This window comes from Mustela lutreola, chromosome X, assembly GCF_030435805.1.
Source record: "Mustela lutreola isolate mMusLut2 chromosome X, mMusLut2.pri, whole genome shotgun sequence".
Lineage (NCBI taxonomy): Eukaryota > Metazoa > Chordata > Mammalia > Carnivora > Mustelidae > Mustela > Mustela lutreola.
The window spans coordinates 15736703-15755805 of NC_081308.1; the positions used below are offsets into that span (position 1 = coordinate 15736703).

At 40.9% G+C, this 19103-nt stretch overlaps 1 protein-coding gene across 9 annotated transcripts in view; it reads right to left on the reverse strand.

Annotated features, from left to right (window-relative positions):
* The window catches only part of BCLAF3 (BCLAF1 and THRAP3 family member 3), a 59111-nt gene extending 40305 nt beyond the window's left edge, over nucleotides 1–18806 (reverse strand). For 3 of the 9 annotated variants that reach the window (XR_009349845.1, XR_009349847.1, XR_009349846.1), the window contains exons 1-2: nucleotides 18647–18806; nucleotides 1560–1633 (exon numbers count right to left, since the gene is read on the reverse strand). Coding sequence is in view for 6 of the 9 variants with exons in the window: in XM_059156960.1 (XP_059012943.1) it covers nucleotides 1560–1600 (41 nt within the window). In the remaining 3 variants the exon portion in view is untranslated. Of the gene's footprint in view, nucleotides 1–1559; nucleotides 1634–18236; nucleotides 18508–18646 lie in introns of those variants that run through there. The other 6 variants (XM_059156960.1, XM_059156961.1, XM_059156962.1 and 3 more) reach the window with 4 other exon arrangements.
* Between the last annotated feature and the right edge of the window lie 297 nt (nucleotides 18807–19103).

Here is a 19103-nt window from a genome sequence, read left to right on the forward strand (position 1 = left end):
TGTGGAACCACAGGGCTTCGCTCTGCAGCTCCCATCCTTGGAAGACTCGGGACTAAACACAGGAACACGATGCTCAGGCCGCCCGCCGTACCACGAGTCATAAAGGTCTTTGTCTCTGACCCAGGACTGCCCTGTGGCAGGCTAATGTGTTAGCTTGCAAGTAACGTAAAATATCAGATACTTTACAGGTTTTGGCACGGAGTCCTGAGAAGGAATCTAGACATCGGGCACTAAGGCTGGCAGGTCTTCTGTGCCCTTTCATCAGGGCCTATCACAAAAGGGTGAAACAAAACAACCTCTGTGATGGCCTCCATATTAAACTCATTCATGTTGACATCCCCCTTTCTTCCTCAAGCTCCTTCCTGTTACAACTTGATCTTGTGGATTACAAAATGAAAATTGTTAAAGAAAGATTGACTCGTCATTGTAGAATAAGTACAATGGCCAAGTTGTGTTAACATGAAAAGTTTTGGTCTGCTTTTTATATATGTAATCATGATCCTTTTTTAAGTCCTAGAACGTACTGCTCACTGTCATAGCTCTGTGCCATTGCTCCTGTCGCCCACCCCCGAAACTGGAATACTTCTATCTTTTGTTTCTGCCTGTACAAATTCTGCCCATCCTAAATGATCAGCTAAAATTTCACCTTTCCTTTGAAGACTTTACTATCCCCCTTTTCCCTCCATAAAAGCAGAATGATCCCTTCTCTGTGGACCCAGAATCTCCGTCCCAGTCAGCAGCACTGTGCTGGCTCCACAGTACCACAGTTGTCTGTGGTGCCAATCTCCCAGCCAGTCTGCATGCTTGCTGAGGCCCCAGAAGATGTCATGTTGCCTTTGTAGCCCCAGAACCTGGAGCATGTATGTAATGAATACTGGTTGAACTGTTCCAATCTAACTATATGTATATACTATTGATACCGCCAACCAGGAAAGAAGAAAGCTGAACTACAACCGAGTTATTCAAAACTCTGTTATTCTGCCGTGAAGAAGAAATAGGTAACTCCTGATTTTCTAACTCCCGATTTTTTCAAAGATATTGATAATGAGAAAAAAAACACTCAGGAGTTCTAAACTACTTACTGATGCAAAAAAATGTAACACTCATGATGTTTCTCACTCTCCTTTGCTGTGGCCATTGCATTTCTTTTTATTATGGATTAATTCAAGCTGCTAGCCATAATTAAAGAAAGCTGTCAGCTTTCAGAATCTAGAAAAACCTCTATCACTGCAAAGTACCTACTGTGAATAACCAGGTCCCATGAGCTTATTAAAATAGGTTCTTGGGGCGGCTAAGTGGCTCAGTGGGTTAAGCCTCTGCCTTTGGCTCAGGTCATGATCCCAGGGTCCTGGGATCGAGCCCTGCATCAGGCTCTCTGCTCAGCGGGGAGCCTGCTTCCCTTCCTCTCTCTCTCTGCCTGCCTCTCTGCCTACTTGTGATCTCTGTCTGTCAAATAAATAAATAAAATCTAAAAAAAAAAATAGGTTCTTAACAGTACCAGCGAACTTGAAAGTCAAGGTACATCCCAAGTTTACTCTGCTAAACTAAGAACTGCTCACCTGTGTTTCCACCTAGGGGATCGAGAGCGTGACCGTGCCATCCTCTGACACTTGAGCCACCATCCGCTTTTACACTGCAAAGAAACACAGTATTAGCAAGTTTACAGAAACAGCCTGCAATCTGCTCCAAAAGCAGTGAATCCCACCAACAACAAATTACTTAAGTTCTCCATGTCTCAGTTTCCTCATCTATAAAATGGGGATGATAGTAACAGAACCTACCTTATTGGAATGTTGTGAGGAAAGAATGAACTAAATCAGGGGTCAGCAACCTTGTCCTATAGTGGGCCAGAGAGCTGGCTTTGTGCCATATCAGGTCTTTACCTCATCTCCTCCTTCTTCCTTTTATTTAAAAAACAGCTCTTTAAAAAAACCAGGGGCGCCTGGGTGGCTCCGTCATTAAGCCTCTGACTTTGGCTCAGGTGATGACCCTGGGGTCCTGGGATCGAGCCCCATGTCAGGCTCCCTGCTCAGCAGGAAGCCTGCATCTCCCTCTCCCACTCCCCCTGCTTGGGTTCCCTCTCTTGCTGTCTCTCTGTCAAATAAATAAATAAAAATCTTTAGGGAAAATTTAAAAAATTTAAACCATCCTTAGTTCAAGGGCCACACAAAACAGGCCCCAAAAACCAAACACACTGCAGTGTGATGGCCCCTGAGCTGCAAGGAAGAGCACTCGGGATGGTGCCCAGGGCGCAGCACCTGCTACGGAAGTGCTCCACAAAGAGGATATCCTCACCCCGCACTCCTCCATCGGAACCACCACAACCTGCCTGTCTTTCACCGTGTACAAAAATACTTGATATAATCACAGTCAAAATGTTCAGGGTTACTTGATGATACATCCTGCTTTTTAAATTGCTGGATAATAAGAGTTACAATACCTAATTATAGTACTAAATTGCTACCTAACTTTCACCACGTACGTAAACGAAAACTTGATTAAGCATGATTAAACATTAAGGTTTTTTTTTTTTTTGGTAAAACAAATAATGTCAAATAAATACATTTTAAAAGTTATGTGAACCTGATTTTTAAAATAGTAAGTCTTGGGGCACCTGGGTGGCTCAGTCATTAGGTGTCTGCCTTCGGCTTGGGTCATGATCCCAGGTTCCTGGGATCAAGTCCTGCATTGGGCTCCCTGCTCGGAGGGAGGCCTGCTTCTCCCTCTCCCACACCCCCTGCCTGTGTTCCCTCTGTCAATTAAATAAATAAATAAAATCTTAATTAAAAAATACTAAGTCTTTAAAACAAGCTGATAGCTTTAGGAACCAAATTTCTTAAACATGTGATTAGGGTATAATCTTTTATACTAGCTATTATTTACATTTTAGTAATCCTCCTTAGTTCTGTACTATAATTAAGTAGTTCTCCCACTTATTGGCCCTAAACTACTGATGGCTTTCAAAATTTTTGCCACGGATCCATGTGTAATACAGGGAGCCAGCATGCACAGACTGTGGAATAAGTACGTGTCTCATATATTATAACCTCTATTTTGCAAATTTCTGAAGACATCATGGTCATTGTTAAAAATACAAATGGGTTCTTGTAACTCTGTAGTTTTTCCATTGACTGATACAAAAAGCACAACTATTATTATGTGGACACTTGTTTAAAAAGGGAGTCCCCATAGTCAAACATCTGCAAACTACTGTTATAATGAATTTCAGAAGAAAGTAAAAGTATATAAGGCTAAAGGACTAGAACCACATCACTCACCAGGACACTCAATACAATTCATTTATTTAGACAGTGCCTCTTAATAAAAAGAAACTGAGGCTGGTATAAACAATTAGTTCAGAGGTACTATGAAATTAAGACACTAACTAAAGGGGAAAATTCTTTCATTAAAACTATCAAAATGTATTTATTCAACAAATATTACTGAGTTACTATTTGCCAGCCACTGTTCTGGAGATATAGCAATGATGAGAAATAGGGAAAAATTCCTGTCTTCTGCAGTTTACATTCTACTGAGGGAATTTATAACAAGAAGCTTTGGGTATCAGTTCATACCTCTGAAGCTGAACACAAATTAAAATCCCAAGGTTGGTGAGGGGGGATGACACCAAATATTGCTGGCATTGATGAAAAAGCATAATTTTTCTGGAAGATAATATATTTTCCCCATTTTATTCATCTGTTTTATTTTTATTTTTTTAAGTAAGCTATATGGCCAATGTGGGGCTTGAACTCATGACCCCAAGATCAGAAGTTGCACACTCTACTAAATCAGCCACGTACCCCTTCATTTTATATTTTTATTTTTTATTTTTTTGAAAAACAGTTTTTTTGAGATATAATTCACATACCATAGAATACACTCATTTAAGGGTGCAATTCAATGTTTTTTAGTGTATTCACAGAGATGTACAACCAGTACCACAATCTAATTTTAGAACATTTTTTCTCCTTTAAAAGAAACCCCATTAGCAGTTGCTCCCCATTCCTTCCCTCCTGTGATCAGCCCCTGACAACCACTCATCTACTTTCCTGTTCTATGGATTTGCCTATTCTGGACCTTTCATATATATTTAGTAACTGGTTTCTTTCCCTTACCATAACGTTTTCAAGGGTCATCCCTGTTTTACCATGTATCAGTACTTCATTCTTTTTATGACACATTTTATTTATTTATTCCTCTCCCAGTGGACATTTGGGTTATTTCTATAGTTTTGGTTATTATGAATAATGCTGCTATGAACATGTGTGTATCCTTTTTTGTGTGGACATATGTTTCTATTTCTCTTGGGTATATACCTTAGTAGTGGACTTGCTGAGTCATATGATAACTATATTTAACTTTTATTATTATTATTGTTATTATTATTATTATTTAAGTAGGCACCATACCCAGCATGAAGCCCAATGTGGAGCTTGATCTCGTGACCCTGAGATCAATACCTGAGCTGAGATCATAAGTCAGATGCTTAACCAACTGAGCCATCCAGGGGCCCTTATGTTTAGAGACACTGCAAAACTCTTCCAAAGGAGCTATATCATTTTATATTCCCCCCAGCAATGTATGAGGATTCCCATTTTTCCACATCCTCAGCAACATTTGCTATTGTCTGCCTTTCTGATAATAGCCATTGTAGTGGGTTGAAGTGGTACTTCATGGTTTTGATTTCCCTATTTCCGTAATGATGGATAATCTTGAAATATGTAAGAAATTATGAAACTAATCAAGCCTACTTCCCTTTAATCTAATAATTTCAGTTTAAACTTATTACTCTAAGATAATAATTGAAAAGGAAAAAATCAGCTATATATACTAAGATATTTAATATTCGCTTTATTTATAATAGGAAAGAAAAAAAAAGAACACCCAAACTAGTTATAACCCTAATGGCCAGAATGAATAAAAGAGTACAAATTTAAAACATATATATCTAGGGGCGCCCGGTGGCTCAGTCGGTTAAGCTTCTGACTTTGGCTCAGGTCATGATCCCAGGGTCCTGGGATGGAGCCCTGCGTCAGGCCCCTGATTAGCAGGGAGTCTGCTTCTCCCTCTCCCTCTGGCTCTCCCCAAGCTCGTGTGCGAGCATGCTCTCTCTCTCTCTTTCTCTCTCTCAAATAAATAAATAAAATCTTTAAAAAACATATATATCTCGTCACTTCCTATCTTTCTCCCAACCTTATGTATGTCTTTTCTTCCAAATACCCTACTAGTCCTTCACACCACACCACTTGCTTTTCCCTGATCAGGCCAGGCTCCCCCTACCACACAGATGGCCTTCTCTCATTCTACTTGACAAATCTCTGTTCTTTCAGGACTGTTCCACCATTATCTCCCCAAGGATTCGTTCCTTGACTATCTTATTTTCCCCCCGTTTTTTTCTTGGGAACTCTGGGCTTATTCTGAGATTACTTAAATACATTGTGATTATTTGTTTAAATAACTCTGTTTGTTTCAATAAGCAAGACTCCAAACAACCTATCACAGAACACAAAACTCTCATGACCTGTGGTCATAAGATGTGGAACAATGGGGACTCTCATACACTGCTAGGGAGTGTACATGAGTATTAACCAGTTCGCAACGAGCTGACAATACCCATTTAAAGTTGAACATACTCATATCCCATCGCCCAGCAAATCCACACAACAATAGCCTTCAGAGTAGTGGCTCTCAAACTTCAGTGTGCAACAGAATCACCTGAAAGGCTTGTTAAAACACACACTGCTGGACCCTACCCCAAAGGCGGGACTGACTTCTATCAAGTTCCCAAGTGATACAGATGCTGTTGGTTCAAGGAATACAGAACTGCTGGCTTAAAGGAAAAGGTGGGGATGACTTGAGAGAAAATAAGATTTACTAACTGTGTGACTGAAAAAAGTATTACTCAGGGGCTCCTGGGTGGCTCAGTCAGTTGGGCACCTGTCTTCCGCTTGGGTCATGAACCCAGGGTTCTGCAACTGAGCCTCTCATCAGGCTCCATGCTCAGTGGGGAGACTGCTTCTTCCTCTCCTTCTGCTCCTCCCCCCACCAATAAATAAATAAATAAATAAATAAAGTCTTTTTAAAAAGTATTACTCAGAATATTTTCCTTCAATATATTAAAACTAGCTTTTTTTTTTTTTTAAAGATTTTATTTATTTATTTGACAGAGAGAGATCACAAGTAGGCAGAGAGGCAGGCAGAGAGAGAGAGGAGGAAGCAGGCTCCCTGCTGAGCAGAGAGCCCGATGCGGGACTCGATCCCAGGACCCTGAGATCATGACCTGAGCTGAAGGCAGCGGCTTAACCCACTGAGCCACCCAGGCGCCCCTAAAACTAGCTTTATTAAAATTCATACTATTCACTTGAAAATGGGTGAATTTTATTGCATATAAATTACACCTCAAAGCTATAAAAAAGTTAGCTTTGGGGCGATAAAAACACTCTGAAATTAGATCAAATGTTATGAAGATGGTTGCACAACTCTGTGAACATACTAAAACCCACTGAACTGCACACTTTAAACCTGCAAATTACATCTCAATAAAAATTTTTTAAAAAGTTAACTCTGTTTGCAATTGCTTAGTGCACATCAGCTAATAATGAAAAGTACTGGCTCAGGGGCTTAATGGATAAAAGAGGAGGATAGTTCATTTAAAACGATACAATAAAAAACTAAGAGTGGTTTTACATTTTTAAAGGGTTGTTGTTGTTGTTGGAGGTGGTGGAGGAGGAGGAGGAGGAGGAGAATATGTAACAGAAACTGTCTGTGGAGCACAAAGCCTAAAATGTTTACTATCTGGTCCTTTACAGATAAAGCTTGGCAATCTCTGATTTAAAGTAAGCACCTGGGTGGCTTGGTGGGTTGAGGCCTCTGCCTTTGGCTCGGGTCATGATCCCAGGGTCCTGGGATCGAGCCCCACATGGGGCTCTCTGCTCAGTGGGGAGCCTGCTTCTTCCTCTCTCTCTGCCTACCTCTCTGCCTACTTGTGATCTCTCTGTGTCAAATAAATAAATAAAACCTTTTTAAAAAGTAAAATAAATAAAGTAATTTACTTGTGACTAACAAAATTAATAAAAGGAACCAGCTTCAGGATGCAAAGAGAGAAAAGACTGAAACACCAGCAGGGTTTGTGACCAGGGAGAAGGGGATGTCAGTGACAATAGATAAATTTGTTTTTGCTGCTACTTCCAGGTGAACTGTACAGGCCCAGGGGCAGTAAATGAACCCCTCTGCCTTTAAATGCAGCAAGATAAGTAGACAGCAAGGACCTATACTCCCGGGAAGATATTGAAGAAGGTGCTGGTGCCAGAAGAGGCCAGTTCTACCAGGACAGCATTGGACACATCCCCTGACTCAAGTGAAAGACCCAGCTCCAGCAATTCTCTTCTTCCTCCCACAACATTTCCCCCTGGTCAGTAGACCCTTCCCATCACCACACAGACTTCCTCTTGTGAAGCTCGCCAACTCTCCAGAACCACACCCTCCGGGGTCTATCTAGCACCTTCTTTCTCCATTTATAACCAACATATACTCCTCAAAGGGCTGCCTGTACACCATAATCATTCTCTCCGATTCTTGCTTGACCCCTCACCAATCTGGCCTTCTAAGCCACCATTGCACCACACTGCTCTAGTCAAGAACACTAATCAAATCCATGCCACGAAACCCAATGGCTATTTCTCCTCCTTATCCTGGACCTACCAGTAGCACTTGCCAGTCAATCATACCTTCCTTCCAAAAACATTTTCTTCACTTGAATTGCAGAATACTATACTTTCCTGGTTTTCCTCCTACCTCTAACAATTCCTTCTGTCTCCTTTGCTGGTTTCTCTTCATCTCCCCCTTCACCACTCTAACCCCTACATAGTGAAGCCAGCTGTCCTCTAAATAGTGACTTCAGTCTTTGGATCTCTCACTGTCTACACTTTTCCCACAGTCTACACTCTCATTTAGTCTCATGGCTTTAAATACTCTTTATAAACTAACACCACCCAAATTTGTATCTCCAGCCCTCACCTATCCTCTGTACCGCAGTCCTACATATCCAACAACCTGCTGGATTCTGTAAACATTCCAAGAGCAAACTCCTGACCTTCCTCTGGAATCTGCTTCTCCTTTGGTCTCTGTCCCACTTCAATAAATAGCAGCTCTATCCTCTGAGTTTATAATAAAAAGGAAACATAAATGTCCAATAAACTGAAAAGATACTCAACCATACCTAACCAGGAAGATAAAATTAAAGCAGTAAGATATCATTTCACAGTCATGAGACTTGCATAATTTTTAAAGTCTAATGATTTCCATGTGTTTACAAGAAAGTTAAAAAAGAGAATCCCTCAACTGAGGAAAACTCCCCCCTGAAAAAAAAGGAAGCAGAAGAAAACTCTAAGTCTATACTCCAAGTAGAATTAAGTATCTCCAAAAGCATTTAAGAATATATTTTATAAAAATCTCACCATGAATCAGAAACTTAAAAACTAAGAACAGAAATAAATTTTAAAAAAATAGAGTGAAATGGGGCACCTGGGTGGCTCAGTGGGTTAAAGCCTCTGCCTTCGGCTCAGGTCACAGTCCCAGGGTCCTGGGATCGAGCCCCGCATCGGGCTCTCTGCTCGGCAGGGAGCCTGCTTCCTCCTCTCTCTCTGCCTGCCTCTCCATCTACTTGTGATCTTTCTCTGTCAAATAAATAAATAAAATCTTTAAAAAAAAAATAGAGTGAAATGACAGAAGAAAAAGTTAACTGAACTCAGAGAAAAAAATGGGAGGAAAAAAGACTAACTTATCTCAGAAGTGAAGATAAATTAATTACAAGGTGTCCAAGGGAGAATAAACTCAAATGAAAATATACTAAGGGACATTGAAGAAAAGCAGGAAAAAAAAAAGAAAGAAAGAAAATGATGAGTGAGTAAGTGAGTGAGTGAGTGAGACAGAGACTGAGTCAGAGTAAAAGTAGTAGAACTAGAAGACAGGTAAAGAAGGAATAATATTTGTATTACTGTAGGCTCTGAGACGAATAACAGAACAATGGAAATAAACAAATATTTAAACTAAAATTCAGGAAAACTTTCCAGGGGCAACTAGGTGGTCAGTCTCTTAAGCATCCGACTCTTGATACTGGCTCAGATCATAATCTCAGGGTTGAGATTGAGCCCCATGCTGGGCATGGAGTTTGCTTAAGATTCTCTCTCCCTCCCTCTCCCCCCCCCCCATTGCTCATGCTCTCTCTTTCTCTCTCTCTCGATCTCAAAAGGAAGGAAGGAAGGAAGGAAGGACGAAAGAAAGAAAAGAAGGAAGGAGGAAAGAAAAAGAAAACTTTTCAGAAATGAAAAAGTACCTGAATCTATACAATGAAGGGCACACCAGATACTTGGGAAAATTAGCCTAAAACAATCAACTCTGAAACATAGCCTAGTAAAAACTATTTGATTTCAAAGACAAAAAACCTCAGGTTGCCTGGGCAGCTCAGCCCCTTAAGCATCTGACTCTTGGTTTCAGCCCCTGTTATGTTCCCAGAATCATGGGATCAAGCCCTGCAAAGGGCTCTGTGCTGGGCAGAGTCTGCTTGAGAGTCTCTTTCCCTCTGCCCCTCCCCTCACTTGTGCTCTCACACTCTCAAATAAACAAAATCTTTTTAAAAAGATAAAGTCCTTAAGACCTCAAGGTAAAAAGAATAAATAACTTATAAATCCAAAAGAAGTAGACTAGCATCAGATATTTCAAAACTAACATACAAAGCAAGGTAACAATGGGTTGCCATTTAGTATAAAAAAATAAAATCAGTGAAAGTAAGTGTGAACCAAGGACTTTTTTAATCAGTCAAGCTGTCCTTCAAATATCAAAGGTAAATAAAAAAGTTTTCAGCATATAAGAACATAGGGAATTTCTGTACTTAACTAGTCCTGAAAAATCTACTAGACAGAGGATGAGTTTCATCCAATCAAATTATGAGGGAAAAAATGTCAGTAAAGGACCAATGATGAGCATTAAAAAGTAAGTAAATGTACATATAAGACATTAAAAGAAAGAGGAGGTTGAAGGTAAAAGACTGATGTAAAATTGTGGCACACTGTGACAAAGTAGAAAAACTACAACTAAAAAGTGGGAGAAGAGACAGGAAAAGAAAATAATGGTAGACGTTCAATGTTGTATAGGCAATAGATGGCTTTAAAGCATACTGAGGGGGGAAAACTGATAAGTCAGATATTAAGAGGTTAGAGAAATCAACACGCAGTGCTGGGACAACTGCATATCCACAAGCAAAACAATAAAGTTCAACCCTACCTCACACCATATACAAAAATTAACTGAAAATGGGGTGCCTGGGTGGCTCAGTGGGTTAAGCCGCTGCCTTCGGCTCAGGTCATGATCTCAGGGTCCTGGGATCGAGTCCCGTGTCGGGCTCTCTGCTTAGCAGGGAGCCTGCTTCCCTATCTCTCTCTCTCTGCCTGCCTCTCCATCTACTTGTAATTTCTCTCTGTCAAATTAATAAATAAAATCTTTAAAAAAATTAACTGAAAATGGATCAAAGACCTAAATGTGAGCACTAATACTCTAACAGGAAAACGTGAAGGTAAATAATCTTTGTGACCCTGGATCAGATATTACATTAAAAATACAGGCAACAGGAGAAAAAATGGATAAATCAGGCATCTTCAAAATATAAGACACTTACACTGTAAAGGATATTATCAAAAAAGCAAAAAAGGGGAGAAAAAAGCAAAAAGGAAACACACAGAATGGGAGAAAAGTTTTTGTAAATCATATCTGATAGAGGACTGTTTCTAGAACATACCAAAAAAACCTCTTATAATTCAATAATAAAAGACAACCCAATTAAGAAATGGGCAAAGGAGCTGAATCACTGTTTCTCCAGAGAAGGTATACAGATGCCCAATAAGCACATAAAAAGATGTTCAACATCATTAATCATTAGGGAGATACAAATCAAAATCATGAGATACCACTTCACACCAACTAGGTATCTATAACAAGTGCTGAAAAGATGGAGAGATAAGGGAAACCTCATACATTGCTGGGAGGAATGTCAATGATGCAACAGCTTGGGAAAACAGTCTGGCAGTTCCTTAAAAAATTAAACACAGAGGGGCATCTGGGTGGCCCAGTCAGCTGAGCATCCAACTCTTGGTTTCAGCTCACATCGTGATCTCAGGGTCGTGGGATAGATCCTTGCGTTGGGCTCCACGCTCAGCACTGAGTCAGCTTGTCCCTTTCCCTCTCCTCCTCCCCCAACTCATGCTCTCTAGCCTCTCCCTCCCTCTCTCTCTCTCAAATAAACAAATAAAATCTAAAAAAAACACAAATCTTTAAAAAAATTACACAGGGATGCAGTCAGGTGGGTGTCCAACTCTTGGTTGGGCTCAGGTCGCAAGCTCAGGGTCATGAGATCAAGCCCCGTGGAAGGCTCCACGCTCAGTGCAGAGTCTGCTTGGGATTCTCTCTCCCTCTCCCTCTGCCCCTCCCACTCATGCTTTCTCTCTCTCTCAAAACTAAATAAATAAATCTTGGGGAAAAAAAAACTAAACAGAGTTACCATATGACTCAACAATTCTACTCCTACATATATAACCAAGAGAAATAAAAATATATGTCCACACAAAAACTTGTACACAAATATTCATAGCAGCATTAGTCATAATAGTTAAAAAGTAGAAACAATTCCACTGCCCATTTAGAGATAAGTGAATAAACAAAATGTGCTATATCCATACAAATGAACATTATTTGGCCATAAAGAGGAATGAAATACTAACACATGGTCAAACAGGAATGAGTCTTAAAATCGTTATGCTAAGGGAAGGAGGCGAGTTACAAAAGACCACATATTATATGATTCCATTTATATGAAAGATTCAGAGTAAGCAAATCCACCGAAACAGACAGTAGACTGGTGGTTGCCTGGCTGGAGTGGGGGTGGGGTACTGGGGAGAAAAGACACAGGATTTCTTTGGGGGATGATGAATACTTTTTTTTTTTTTTTAGGATTTTATTTATTTATTTGACAGAGATCACACGTAGGCAGAGAGGCAGGCAGAGGGGAGGGGGAAGCAGGCTCCCCACCGAGCAGAGAGCCCTATGCAGATGTGGGGCTCAATCCCAGGACCCTGAGATCATGACCTGAGCTGAAGGCAGAGGCTCAACCCACTGAGCCACCCAGGTGCCCCAATGAATATGTTTTAAAACTGGACTCTGAAGTGATACTTCATATTATCCGTGTGGTTTCAAAATTAAAAAAAAAACAACTGGACCCTGGTGATGGCTGCACAACTCTGCATTTACCAAAAAACAATGAACTGCGCACTTTTCAATGGGTGAATCGTGTGGTATGTAAATTACATCTCAGTAAAGAGGTTACCAAAAAAAAAAGAAAGAAAGAAAAAAAAATCAACTAACAAAAATTTCATACTAAATAGGAACCCAGCATTTACAAATGCAAAGAATTCCCCAGGGAAGCCTTCGCAACAAAGAAGCCACAATCTCAGCACAGAACTAGACAGAGTCAGAGCCTGCAGAAGAAGAGGCTGACCAGCAAATCTGAGGAAGCCACACCTGAGAAGACCAGAGGGTGGACTAATGCTCTTGGCTACAGGGGTTGGTGTTACCGTCAGTTTTTCAATAAGGAGAAGCCGGAAGTAGATAAGGAATCTTACTGTTGCCTATCATTAACTTACTATGATTTCATGAATACGGTGTATTTTTTTTTTCACACACACACACAAGTTTAAATAAACAACCAAGGGGGCAAGGGCATTATAAAGGTTTAAGAACAAAGGTCAACCATAAGGACAAAAATACAAGCCTTCCTAAATACCACCCTTCAATTTTTTAAATAAAAGAGCAAAAACCACATCTCATAGCTAAAGAGAGAGTAAATATAACAAAATATTCTGATAGAGTTGAGGCCAAATATATCAGTCCTAATAGTAAATGGGAATGGGTTTAACTGGCCAAATAAAATAAAAAGTTTCCATTTGGCTTGCAGAACAAAACTCAAGATGCTACACAAGACACATCTAAAACAGCTGGTAACAAAAAGAGAGCAGAGTCCCATTTCTGGAATCAGGCAAAGAATTCAAGTCCTAAAGCATTCATCATGACCAAAAGAAAAAAAAAAAAGAAAAGAAAAGAAAAAAGAGAGAGAGAGACACTTTTTAATGCTGAAAGCCACAATCCATGACTTAGACATATGTGAATACACATATTCACATGAATATACCACAACAACCACCTTTATGAAACAAAAACTACTTGAGATGCAAGGAGACAGAGAAACACAGGAGACTTTATGTACTCTGAGTGGTATATGAGACAATTCAGTGGTCCAAAAATAAGGAGACAGAAGATCTAAACAGCATAATTAATTTATTTGACAGAGATCACAAGTAGGCAGAGAGGCAGGCAGAGAGGAGGAAGCAGGCTCCCTGCCAAGCAGAGAGCCCAATGCTGGGCTCAATCCCAGGACCCTGGGTTCAGGACCAGAGCCAAAGACAGAGGCTTTAACCCACTGAGCCACCCAGGCGCACCTAATAGAGTAAATCTTAAGGATATTTACCAAACTCTACACTCTGATACTAGAGAATATACATTCTTATCTCATGCCCATGCCATAGTCACCAAAGTACTCATATATTACATCACAAAGAAACATCAGCAACTGCCATGAAACAGAAGTATTACAAATATCCTCTGATCATAATGTAATGAAACTAGAATTTACTAATAAAAATAACAGAAAAGCTCTTTCACCTAGAAATTTTAAAACTTCCTATTAAATAACTGAGTATCTTATAAGTTAAATTATAGATTTTTAAAGAAATAATGACAATGTCGGGGTGCCTGGGTGGCTCAGTGGGTTAAGCTGCTGCCTTCGGCTCAGGTCATGATCTCAGGGTCCTGGGATCGAGTCCTGCATCGGGCTCTCTGCTCAGCAGGGAGCCTGCTTCCCTCTCTCTCTCTCTGCCTGCCTCTCTGCCTACTTGTGATCTCTCTCTGTCAAATAAATAAATAAAATCTTAAAAAAAAAGAAATAATGACAATGAGAACACTACATATCACATTCTATGGGATACATTTAAAGCAGTGATCAAAGGAAAATTTCTTGCTCTAAATAAATTTATCAATAAAAACGAAATAATAGAAATAAATTCATTTCCAAGGTTAAAAAACCTAAAAAAAATAACAAGGTAAACCAAACCAAAAGAAAGCACAAGGAAGGAAATAATAAAGATAAAAACAGAGGGAGAGAATGAGGCAGAAAATGGAAAACTAGATCTGAGTAATAATATAAAATTCTGTAGTTTTTAAAAAAAAACTAAAGTAGATAAACCCCTATATAATGTGATTAAGAAAAAGGGGAAAACACAAATATAGAAAAATAAGAATGAGGGAGAAAGCAACCAGTGAAATAGAAGAAAGTTTTTTTTTTTAAAGATTTTATTTATTTATTTGACAGAGAGAAATCACAAGTACACTGAGAGGCAGACAGAGAAAGAGAGAAGGAAGCAGGCTCCCTGCTGAGCAGAGAGCCCGATACGGGACTCGATCCCTGAGATCATGACCTGAGCCGAAGGCAGCGGCTTAACCCACTGAGCCACCCAGGCACCCCAAGAAGAAAGTTTTTTAAATCATGAGAGATTACTGTGTAGCTCTCCACTTAATAAATTTGAAAAACCAGATGATAGAGATAATTTGCTAGAAAAACAAAAACTACCAAATTTGACCCCCAGAGTCAGAAAGCTTAAACAGCTAAGCAAAATAAGCCGATCAGAGAAAGACAAATACCATAAGATTTCACTCATATGTGGAACTTAGGAAACAAAACAGATGAATATATAGGGAGGAGAAAAAAAGAAAAGAGAGAGAGAGAGGCAAGGAAACCATAAGAAACGCTTAAGGACAGAGAACAAACTGAAGGTTGATGGAAGGAAGTTCATGGAGAATGGGCTAAATGAGTGATGGGGAGTAAGGAGTGCATTGCTGGCATGAACGCTGGGTGTTGTATGTAAGCAATAAATCACTAAATTCTATTCCCGAAACCAAAAAATAATTAAATGAATAAACCCTAGTTTTTACAGCTAACAAAAAAGAAAGAAAAAAAAAAAGGAAAGCTTAAACAGACCAATTTTCATAGAAGAAATAAAGTTATTTAGGAAATATCCCTGAAAAACCATCAGGCCCATATGGTTTCACAGGAGAATTCTACCAAACCTTCAAACACCAGACGGCCTCACTGCTCTATAAATCATTCCAGACCTGGTGTATCATGAGAAGGATTAAGCCTATAGGAACATCAACCTTTCCGAGAAGACGAACCAGCCAAGGAGACAGAGAAAGCACGTCATCCTCTGAGGAAGGAGGGAACCTTAGAACACAGAATCTCATAAGCTAAAGAATATTTCAAGAAAGGGGACTTTCATGACAAAAGCTGCACAGAGGTCCAAAAAAAGAACAAAAAATGTGAACACGTGGCTTCAGGACTAAGTGGAGGGTAAGGAGACTTAAGAAAGCTAATTATTAATGACTCCTTCGAGGGGCATCTTACTGGCTCAGTCGGTGCACCATGCAACTCTTGATTTCAGGGTTGCCAAGTGCCATATTAGGTGCAGAGACTATATAAAAATAAAATCTTAAAACACCAACAACCAAAAACCCCAATTCTTCTAACAGGCCGAATGGAAAAGGAGGAAGAAAGTGGGCTGTGGCTGGGTGACAGGGGTCTAGGAAGTAGGTTTTTTGCTGGTAGGGAGGGACTATGTTTCTGGCACTGGTGATATAATATAGAAGGACAGTCACAGTAAAGATGAACCTGGGTCCAATCAGTTCAGTGTTTCCTTTGATTCCTTAATAAAACTCCAAATAATGTAGTCAATTTCTCTCACTATCCCACATTTACATATTACCTTCGTCAATGGTCCACACTAAATTTTTCTCAGCAGTCATATTTTATGTTAATATAGCAAACATTACTAAATGCCAATGGCTAGTAGTGGGGAGGCACTCAAAGCTGCAAGAGACCTAGTTTCTTTCCTCAAGATGCTAAGTTTTCAGTGGTTAAGAAGGACTACAGGAGTGCTAGTACTTCCTGGTCCACTAAGTGTCTTGCAAATAATATCTCATTTAATCCTCACAACAAACTCTGAGGAAGCTGGAGTTAGCTTCCATTTCATAGGTGGAAAAAAACAAAACAAAACAAAACAAAAAACAAGCCTCAAAAAAAGCTAACCACACTGCCCCAGGTAAAGGACCTGAAACCATAATCCAGATTCTCAGACTCAAATACTAACACTTCCCCAACTCACAATTCCTACCTCTGGAAAGATGACCCTGAAGAGACTGCGTGGTCATTTGTGCAGATGCTCCGTCAGCAGAATTGGACTTTAGGACACTTGAGAATAGTTGACATCCTGAATCACATCTAAAATTGCCATCTAAATTTGGAAAGCAGCTTTTCTGCCCTCTAGCTGCCTGAACATTCTGTAGCTGTAGGGCACAAAGACTATGTTTTATTTATCATGGTCTCAAGGATTGTGTTTTATTTAGCTTTATATTTGTCCTCCTCGGCTTCACATGTAGTGCCTTTCAATATTGGCTCCTCCAGTATTTGTGCAGATTCATTCATTCACCTAATTTCATAACCCTGATAGCATTCTGAATATAATCTAGAACAGAATTTTTTAAAACTTCAAATTTAAGAAGTGAAAGAGCATGGGGCAAAGTATCAGAATGGCTTTTTTAAATTCAGAAATTTACTTTAAAGAATCAAGATGCTCTTGCATTCTGAAATTTTTACAATATGGCAATAATTGGCAACAAGACAAAGTCTGCTTAAATGTACTTTCTGTAAATGTCCCATCTGACCCTTAAATAACCACCCTATAAAAAAGATAAAGTCAATGTACTATAGTATCTACTTTGGAGTTGAGGAAATTGTCCCTTAGAAAAGCTACGTGATTTGTTCAAGGAATCGGAGATACCAGAATTCAAGGAAGTCCTGAATTCAGATCTCTTGTTCACTCTATGACGCCTCCTCAAATGGATAACATGTCTTTACTAAACTGGAAAAGTGTAATAAAAGATGAGAAACTGAATTGCTATCAACAAATTAAAAAAAAAAGTGATAGCGAGAGAATGATAATGGTACTTGGGTGGAGAGAAGAACAGAAATGGTCCAAAAGTGATCCTGTAGAAATCCTTTAAATGTTGCCTTTTGCTAGGGTGTAGAAAAAGACACTCACAGATTGTTGGTGGGAGTGCAAAATAGCACATCCTTTCCAGAGGGAAACTGAGCAATTTACATTTTAAAAAAACAAACCCAACAATTCGATCATCTAGGAATGTACACTAAGAAGTAATGATGGGTGTACAGATTTTACACTTTTTCAACAACGTATTTAGTGAAAAATGGAATAACCAACTAAATAAATTATTAGAGCCATGTAATGGCATGTTCTGAAGTCAGAAAGAAAAATGGTTACAAAACAGAAGCCACTTTAGAAAAATCCATACATTCATCTCTGCACAGAAAGAGAATGGAGATGTATATACAGTAACCATATTCATAATGGTTACTTGGATTGGTGAAACAGTGTATCTTCTTCATCATGGTTTTGCATATTTTAGAAATTTTGTAAGTAAAAATGTTACAAAATGTTTCTATATATAAATATTTTAAAGATCTTTAAAGGGGGCTGTGAAACAACAGCAGGGGGCTTTCAAAAGAACGTTTTAGTAGCCATTTTAAAAGTACCGTTAAAAAATAACATTTAATAAACATTACCATATCATAACAAAATACTATTGAAAATTAAAGCTCTCATTAGGAATCCCCACCAAAATCTTCCTTTCCAAATTCCAGTCTCATTCATCCCAGTTCTCATTCAGAAAAATGCTAAAAGGGTTGCTGGGCCAGAAGTCAGACAGACCTTCCTGATTTCTGTAGTTTTTACTTTGCTCCAGAAAAGAAAAGCAATCACATAGGAGGCAACTGAAAAAGCCCCTTGGCAGGAAAATATTTGGGAGAATAAGTTTCTCTCCCATTTCTTTTCTTCCTGACTTACCGACAGGACAATCCTGACAGTGACCGGCCCAGTTTCCTAATACACCTTAGAAAAGCGCAAGGAGATGCGCCAATTTTCAAGATAACGTTTCTAAAAACACAAGTTTTACTTTGCAACACAAGATAAAGAGCATCCTTCGCGACTCATTCTGGACATTACCAGAAGAAGACGCCGCTGAGCGGCAAGAGCCTCCGGAGGACAAAGCAGGGTCTCCACGGCTCGGGTCCCGCAGGCTACGCGTCCGGGTTCGCCTCAGGGACAAGGGCACGGTCCCTGAACACCATCCCCCTGTCCCCATAAAAGTCGCTCCGAACCGTCGGGGCCGCAGCCTGCCGGACGACGGGGAAGGATCAGAGCCACGGCAGCAGGTGCCCGGGTCGCTGCGCCAGTGGCCCGAGGCAGTGGGAGGGGGCGATCCCCGGAGAGTCCCAGACTAGCCTCCGCATCCTCCCCACCGCCCCACCCGCCGTCCCACCCGTCTCCTGGACACCGCCCCTCCCAGACGACGGACACGCCCTCCCTGCGGGCCGGGGCCTCCTCGCCCCGCCCGCCCCCCCGGGGCCGCTCACCCGGCCGGGAAGTCCCCGCCGCCGCCGGCAGCTCGGCCGCCGCCGCCAGCCCGGCCGCCAGCCCCTCGGGCCTCGCCCCTCGCAGGGCCGCCGCCTCCCACAGCAGAGGTACCACAGCTACCACCGCCGGGCCACGGGACCCGGAACCACTTCCTTCCGGAACCGCCTCGCCCCGCCCCCGCTCTGGCCCCGCCTGCGTCCGCGGCCTCGCGCTGGCCGGCTCTCCCACCGACCCGTGCTCTCTACTCCTTCGCAGCGAGGGTGCCCCGCCTGGACAGCTCCGGCCAGAGCGCCTGCGCCCTCTGCCGGCCGTTCCCACCTGTGCCTCTCTGTCCATGGCGCATGCGCTCTCTGCTGCCAGTCCGCTGAGGAAGGAGCTATGCACGAGGCGTTCCAGGTCCTGCGATCCTGGGATCCCGGAATCCCGGGATCCTGGGATCCTGGATGCTGGAGCTCA